This window comes from Candida theae, assembly GCF_024610275.1.
Source record: "Candida theae strain CBS 12239 chromosome Unknown scaffold119, whole genome shotgun sequence".
NCBI lineage: Eukaryota > Fungi > Ascomycota > Pichiomycetes > Serinales > Debaryomycetaceae > Lodderomyces > Lodderomyces theae.
This window is the reverse complement of record NW_026261363.1, coordinates 1927-9996: the sequence shown is the minus strand read 5'-3', so window position 1 is coordinate 9996 and position 8070 is coordinate 1927. Positions and strand designations below refer to the sequence as shown.

The following is an 8070-nucleotide window of genomic DNA, read 5'->3' as shown; positions in this document are numbered from 1 at the left end:
CAAAGAGTTGGGTATTTAGTTACTCTTTATTTGACAAAGTTTTTATGTAGTTATGTTTTGAATTCGGAAAAGTTTGTGTGAATAGCAGAGTATTGCCCTGTTGGAATGGCTATTGTAATGTAAGCTCTACACAATCTCTATTACAAAGCACTCTCAGTTCAGATGAAACGCGTCCCGACGCAAACAAAAAATTTAACGCGAGAGCACACACACACACACTGAAGCAGACTGCAACTTTTTTTTTTCTTCGCTTCTCACCTTCTTCTTCTTCTTCTTCTTCTTCTTCTTCTTCTTGACTTGCTTTCAACACATCGTAGTCATTTGCAACCACCAGTTTGCTAGCTAGCAGAACAAGGGTGCCGAAATGAGCTGGAACTCGAATGGAGAAAAGTTTAATGGAACTCGCAATGGCTCTGTTTCCGCCACTCCTCAAAAGGAAAACTACGTTCAAGTACCATCCTCATCTCCAATAATTATAAAGTCATCTCCATCTGATGAAGTTGAACGTGCAGCGCAACCAAGTTTCAATAGCAAGATTGACGAGCAGAAACAGATTGAGATTGAAAAGAAACGTCAAAAGATTCGTGAACATAAGGATTTTCCTCTTATCAGGAAAAGATTTTACTACCTAAGTGAGAGTGATATTTTCAAAGGTTTTGTAAAAGGCAAGGGAATCGTACGTGATGTAACTAAATGGTTGGAAGATAATTATAGTTATAGTGACTATTTGAAGAAACAAAAAGCCGAGAGAGAAGCAAGACTAAAACAGGAGGAATCGATGAGACAGAAGGTTAGAGAAGATCGATTGAAAAGAGAGTACGAGGCAGGGTTAGGCCAAAAGAGTGAACAAGTAGAGCAAGGTGAAAAAGTTGGCACAGTATATGATGACGAGGACGAATCTCCAGTTAAAATGAAGGGCAAAGCTCGCGTGAAAATTGAGGCAACCTCCCCGTCCAAGGACGACCAGCTGTCAACGAAGGTCGAAATCAAGACAAGACAATCATTACTCAACAAGTACAAAAGCCAAGGTCCTAAACAAACCACCCTCGAAAGATTTGGAAGACTAGGCTCTTTATCAAATGATGTGACAAAGAAACGGAAGTTGGTCAAGGGATCATTATTCGATAGGTCACATTCACCCAGTTCTGCATCGGTGTCTCCGGTTCCAGCTCCAAGCTCCTTAAGTGCCAAGTTTAGCTTTGACAATAACAACAACAGCACATCTAGCCTACATAGCAGCGAGACGTCCTCTCAAGTTGATGAATTGGAGGAGCTGGAGAGAAGAATTGCGGAAAACCTTAAATTGGCCAAACTTCGAAAGCAGCAGTTACTGAGTCGCCAACAAGTTCGAGGAAGCAACAAGCAAAATGCGATCGAAATAAGTGACGATGAGGATATACTAGGAGATGACGATGCTAGCGACTCCATGTCGGACGAGGATCTAGACATGAATGATGAGGAAGGGCTCACCACAATAGATGCCAAGATCCTTGAATTCATTAACAACGCACCAATTGAGGACTTGGTTGATATATCAAATATTGAACCAGAAACTGCAGAACTCGTGATCAAGTCTCGCCCGTATCAAACCATCTACGATATATCAGAGAATGATTTCAGCCAAGACGAATCCAAGAAGAACAGTCGAAAGAAAAAGATGGGAATGAGAATAATTGAACAAACTGAATCTAGTTTGAAAGGTTACAAAGCAATAGACTCCTTGGTCAAGAAATGTGCAGAGTATGGTGACGTAATCTCTTCACAGATGAAGAAATGGGGTGTTTCGGAAACGGGCGAAAATGGAGAACTTGATACGGTTGATTTGGATCCTGTTCTGGATGATGAGATAAAGGATACTGAGGAAGAAGATGGACAGGGTGATGACGACGATGACGAAGTCGTTGTTGTAAAGAAGAAAGGGTTGAGATATATCAAACACAAGCCAGCGTTACTAGACGAACAGATCACATTGAACAATTATCAGCAAGTAGGACTCAACTGGATTAACTTGCTTTATCATCACAAGCTTTCTTGCATTCTTGCCGATGAAATGGGTTTAGGAAAAACGTGTCAGGTTATTGCGTTTATGGCGCATTTAAAGCAAGCTGGTGAACAAGGTCCTCATTTGGTGGTGGTTCCTGCTTCCACCATTGAAAATTGGATTCGTGAGTTCAACAAATTCTGTCCCGATATCAAAGTTCAAGCTTACTACGGTTCACAAAGTGAAAGAGAGGAATTACGATACGAGTTGCAAGATGCTGATTTTGATGTATTAGTAACCACTTATTCCTTAGCGTGTGGGTCTCCTCAAGATGCCAAGTTTTTGAAGCATCAAAATTTCAATGTTGTTGTATATGACGAAGGGCATTTGTTGAAAAACTCACAATCAGAACGTTACACCAAGTTGATGAAACTAAAGGGACAGTTTCGATTATTGTTAACAGGAACTCCGTTGCAGAACAACTTGAAGGAATTGGTGTCGTTGCTATCATTTATCTTGCCTGAGGTTTTCAATGAAAAGAGGGAGGATCTTGTTGGGATTTTCCGTCAAAAAGCAAGTCGAGTTTCTGAAAATGGAAAATCGTCTTTGAAAGAGTACAATCCGTTATTGTCAATGCAAGCAATCAAAAATGCCAAGATGATGATGACCCCCTTTGTGTTGCGTAGAAGGAAAGACCAAGTGTTGCAACATTTACCAGCCAAGTGCCACGAGATTGTGCATTGTAAGTTGACTTCCGACCAAGCGGAATTGTACAACAAGTTTCTTAATGACGGTAGAAGAATAAGGAGTGAGAGAATACGAAGGAAAAATTTGTCTCCCTCCGAGGTAATCAAGTTGAGCAAAACAGACCCCATCCCAACCTCGTCAAATGTTTTGATGCAATTGCGTAAGGCCGCACTACATCCACTACTCTTTCGCGTGAGGTACACCGATGAAAAGATCAAATCGATGGCAAAAGCAATCATGAATGAGCCTGAATACGTTGAGGCGAACGAAACATACATTTACGAGGACATGACGGTTATGTCTGATTTTGAGTTGCACAACTTGTGTGTAAAATTTCCACACACGTTGAAAAAGTGGCAATTGGACGAGTCGTCGTTTTTGGATAGTGGGAAAGTTGTTGAGCTACAAAGGATCCTCGACATAATCATCAACAGCAAGGGTGAAAAAGTTTTGATATTCTCTCTTTTCACTCAAGTATTGAACATTTTGGAGAAAGTGCTTTCCATTTTCAAATACAAATTTGTCCGACTCGATGGTGGTACCAAGGTTGAGGAGAGACAAGAAACAATCGACATGTACTACGAGGATGATACAATCCCAATTTTCTTACTTTCTACAAAAGCCGGTGGTTTTGGCATCAATTTGGTGGCTGCCAACAATGTCATAATCTTTGATCAATCGTTCAATCCTCATGACGACAAACAAGCGGAAGACAGAGCTCACAGAGTTGGCCAAACGAAGGAGGTTACAGTGTACAAGTTTATCACTGAGAAGACGGTGGAGACGAATATTTTGATGGTTGCGGAAAACAAGTTGCAGTTGGACTACAGCATTTCATCAAACGAAGCCACAGACAGTAGTAAGTTTGAGGAGAATGCGGCATCCATATTCGAGAAGATTTTGTTTGAGGACAAGAGTAGTTGAGACGTGTATTGGTACAACCGAACTTGGGGTACGAGTTGAATTGTGTTATTTTAAGTGTATCGGTTAGTAAAGTGAATGACAATCACAGTACCTGTCACCGACACAAATGTGTATAGATCTCCACCATTTCCTGAGATTGCAAAGTGCTAACTGTCTGATAGCTTTAACTACACCACTAGATGTTTCTCGTGTAGATTCCGTCTTGATGTAGTCTGACTGTAGCACCTTTTTGTCATCATTTAGAAAGAAGATCACAGAAAAAAAACAAAAAATCCAGCAGTGTGCAACTCTCCGACTCTTTTGCCTACACCTCTTTTCAACAGTCAACATGATGTTCAAATTGTTGGCAGGAACTGTATATCGTGCAAGCGCTCACTCGTATTCTCCGGCACTACTATCCAATAACCCCAGACTCGCCACAAAGCAAGTACTTTTACCGTCACCCATTTTTCAGAGTCTACGCAACTTATTCATACAAACGTCGGATACGCCCAATGATCACGCACTAAAATTCCTACCATCTATGCAAATACTAGGCGAGAATGAAACTCGTGAGTATCTCAGTGGGAGAGAGGCACATTCTTCGCCCCTTGCGGTGAAATTATTCAGTGTTGATGGGATCAGATCAATCATGTTTGGTTCAAACTTTATAACAATCGAGAAAAGTCCCCATATCGAGTGGCAGTTGTTGAAGCCGGAGATATTCTCCATCCTTACTGAATATTTGACTAATGGATCCCCCATTATTGACACTGATGGCGAGGACGCAGAGTTGGCGAGCGATGTTGCCTTCAATGAAGATGACGATGAGGTTGTGTCAATGATCAAAGAGTTGATCTTCACACGGATACGTCCAGCAATTCAGGACGATGGAGGCGATATTGAGTTTGTGGACTTTAGAGACTCGGATGGGACTGTATTTCTCAAGTTGAAAGGAGCATGCAGAACCTGTGATTCAAGTTCAGTCACATTGAAAAACGGCATAGAAAGTATGTTGAAGCATTATATTGAAGAAGTCCAGTCGGTGGAACCTATTGAAGAGGCAGTTGAGAGTGCTGAAGCACCAAATGAGGCAAGTATCTCTCCTCGAAGCAGAGGCTCTGTATAAAGGTCTTGACGAGTAGATGTGGTTTACGATTGTATATAGAGATTAAAAGGAAAAAGAAGTAAGCACAAACACAAACATACAACACATTTGTTTAAACTATTCATTTCAACTAACAGTGGACGTAGATTCAACCTCTCTGGTGCTAATCATCCCCGTGACTTGTAGTTGACTTGTTCCCGTTGGACTGACCAGCTCCAACGTGCACCCTCCCATCAGCTGACAAAATTGACGGTTCAAAATTAGGCGTGACACCAGCAGCATTGAGCATACCTTGGGCTCCATAGAGGTATGGATTTGGATGATATGCATAGCAGTAAGGCATTATTGGTTGATACGTGTAGTACTGCATACCGCCTCCGGGGCCAGCATGAGCAGCAGCAGCAGCAGCAGCACATCCCAACGATTTATTTCCATTAAAGGGGACATCAAGAGGCAACGGCATAGTCGGTGTACCCATTGGTGGTGCTGGTGGCAAATGGTACGCTTTGTAGTTGGAGTTTGACTTTTGAATTGCAAATGAAGACTGAATAACCATGGGGTTGAACCCGTCCACATGCACAAGCTTATTGTTTGTCATCAAAATTGCCCTGATTGCCATCTTAAACGTCTCATAAAATACAAACCCAATACGGCCAGCTTTTTGCTCCTCACCTTCAATAGCATTTCCATCTTGGTAAAAGTGTGGTTTGATGATTTTGGCTGACTTGATCAAGCCGAACTGCTTCCAAAATGATTCCCAAGTTGCATCATCGTTGTTGAATACAGCCGAGAAATTATTGACATACAAATTTGTTTCCTGGTAGTTGACATTTCTGATGAAGGAATTGATGGTATATACCGGATTAGGGTAGTTTATTACGAGGGGCAGCTGATTCTTATTCAACAAACTAGGATTGAAGGATAGATAACATTGACTTGCTTGTGAAAACAAGTAATTGTTGTGTTTGTGCTGGGCAATTGTGACAAACAAGTTTCTGTTAATGGCCGTCACGGTTGAGTCTTTTCCTCTAGCGTCATTCTTGTCGACGTCGTTATCATTCCCCTTCGAAGATTTACCAACGCTAGAAGTACCATCGTGACTATCGTCCTCCATCAATGGTGCCAAGTTCTTCATATCCAAAGCCATGACTTCATCCCACAGCAAATCATTCATATAATACAACATGCGAAAAGTGTTCTCCATAGAGTTTGCATTCGTTTTAAACCTGATGTATCCAAAGTCAAGAGGGTGCAAGGTGTTCAAGTCTTCGCCATTGTCAATGATGGGAATATAAATCGACTCAATTGGATTGCCAAACATTTTAAGCTTATTCAAAAACTGATCGCATTTGTCCTTGGTGAATTCAGGAGGGAAGAAGTTGATCAAATTTTCCAATACGATTAAACTAAAGTTGTCATTGGAGTTTCTTGATGACGCTGAGCCAGAGTGATGATGCCTTGAAGACAGTGAAGTGGTTGATCCTGAAGTTGACGACGATGTTGACATTGACGCATCAGTGATTGATGTGCTGCTACTGCGACGGGAGATAAAGTTATGTGGCACACCTGATGCAGAAGCAAATGACAACCGTTCCCGCTTATTGATGTATCTATTGACAAATAAGGGCACATTTGGATTGTCGTTGAAGATATTTGGTGTGTGCTTGCTGAGTTTGTCAACCAAGATATCGACATCCAAGTAATTTGCAAACTTGACAATTGCGAAAGCGGTTGGACTTGAAGTGGAATGTGGTGATCCGTTTCTAGAATCGTTGGAGCTGTGTGATTGAGAGTCGTTATGGAACAATCTGATGTCTTGCAATGATTTGAAGTGGCAATTATCGCTCAAAAACTGATGCAATTTTTGGAACCTTTTTGAGCCGTCATCTGAATTTGTGTCGACCGACACATCAGACAAGGAGTCATTATCTCCAGAAACCAAGTCGCATGACAAGTTTTTGATGAAAAGTACCCCTGGATGGGAAACAAACTTTGAATAATCCAACTCAAACTCAATCTTTTTGTCATAAAGTTTATACATCAAGTCTTCAACCTGTGGTTTTGACTTGAAATTGATTACAAAGTGCTTGTGTGGGTACATTGAATCACTTTCCCCTTCAGTAATTGATAGCTTTGAAAATTGCGCAACCAAGCGCTCAACTTCAGCTTTAGCCCTTGTGTTTTTGAATTTGATTTTCAATCCTACAGGAAAATTGCAAACCCCGGTATTATCAGATGAGGATTTGCCGAATAAATGTTCATTAATGCAATCAATCAAATCTTGTCGTGGTTTTGATTGTGATTGTGATTGTGATTGTGACTGTTGTTGGGAACTGGTGCTGCTATCATCCTCGTCTTCCTCCAGTGGGTTTGATGAGTACCCGTGATGGCGACTTTTGGTTGTGTTTCCTGTTTTTAAAGGGAAACTCAGCCTTTTAAAATACCCATTTTGCTCCTGTTGGCGATACGTTTGTGCGGCCGGTTTGGATATTGCATGGCTCGGTTGCACATGCCCATTGGAGTGAGAAGTCTTGTAATATGAAGGAGAATCCACTTTCTTTGTAGCGGTCATACTTTACTTCTTGGTCAGTTGCTTATGGTCTTGAATAATTGTGATGTGTTCAGTAAAATTGACAGCACTTGAATGTACAGTACGGGATTGACAGTGTTTGAAATAGTTTGCTCACCAACTGCAAGTGAAGATTCAATGACAAATGATAAACAAAAACGTTAGGAATGTACTTTGCTAAGGAAAAACTCAACAATTCTGGAAATGAAAAGAACGTTGTTCAAACAGAAGGTGATAGGCGACCAAAAAGTGTTTGGGGGGGTATTTATTGCTGGGGTTTTGTCAAAAGCTTTATAGGGAAATGTACCAAGGGTTAAATTATACGAGGAAATGAGGGGCAGTTGCGTTTGGCTCCCTAAATTTCTCGCTTAATTTTCAATCAGCACACAAAAATGAAAAAAAAAACCTGTGCCAAAAAAATAAAATAAAATAAAATAAGGTAAAATATGCACAAACTGGCTTGGATGGAAACTTTCTCTCCACGCAATGCAGGACCAAACTGGTTCAATATTTGACTTGTTTGGATTCAAATCCAGGTGGGTAAAAATAAGGGAATTCAAGATAATATCAGTATCAATGGAAGGAATACATACAAAATGCCAGAAAAATAAAATAGTTGAACTTGGTTTCTGCTTACTTGATTTTTATCCGTCGGTAAGTGTGTCGCTCTAAGATTGTAGGGTGGAGTATATTGGTCGGTTACTTACCGGTAGTGTTGTCTTTCCTGGGGAGTGAAAATTATGCTTGTTTGCTGCCTATTGA

The 8070-nt window shown here is 40.9% G+C and overlaps 3 protein-coding genes across 3 annotated transcripts; 2 read left to right on the top strand and 1 right to left on the bottom strand. All coding sequences in view use genetic code 12, as the record gives it.

Annotated features, from left to right (window-relative positions):
- Positions 1 to 364: 364 nt before the first annotated feature.
- KGF57_000794 (DNA-dependent ATPase) lies at positions 365 to 3652 on the top strand (the record flags this gene model as incomplete). The annotated part of the gene is made up of 1 exon (XM_051755299.1): positions 365 to 3652. One exon carries the CDS (start codon positions 365 to 367, stop codon positions 3650 to 3652), a length of 3288 nt encoding a protein of 1095 aa, XP_051610699.1.
- Positions 3653 to 3980: 328 nt separating this feature from the next.
- On the top strand, positions 3981 to 4760 carry KGF57_000793 (uncharacterized protein; the record flags this gene model as incomplete). Its single annotated transcript, XM_051755298.1, has 1 exon — positions 3981 to 4760. The coding sequence occupies one exon, from the start codon at positions 3981 to 3983 to the stop codon at positions 4758 to 4760; it is 780 nt and encodes a 259-aa protein (XP_051610698.1).
- A 142-nt stretch (positions 4761 to 4902) lies between these two features.
- On the bottom strand, positions 4903 to 7311 carry KGF57_000792 (uncharacterized protein; the record flags this gene model as incomplete). The annotated part of the gene is made up of 1 exon (XM_051755297.1): positions 4903 to 7311. One exon carries the CDS (start codon positions 7309 to 7311, stop codon positions 4903 to 4905), a length of 2409 nt encoding a protein of 802 aa, XP_051610697.1.
- Positions 7312 to 8070: the final 759 nt, after the last annotated feature.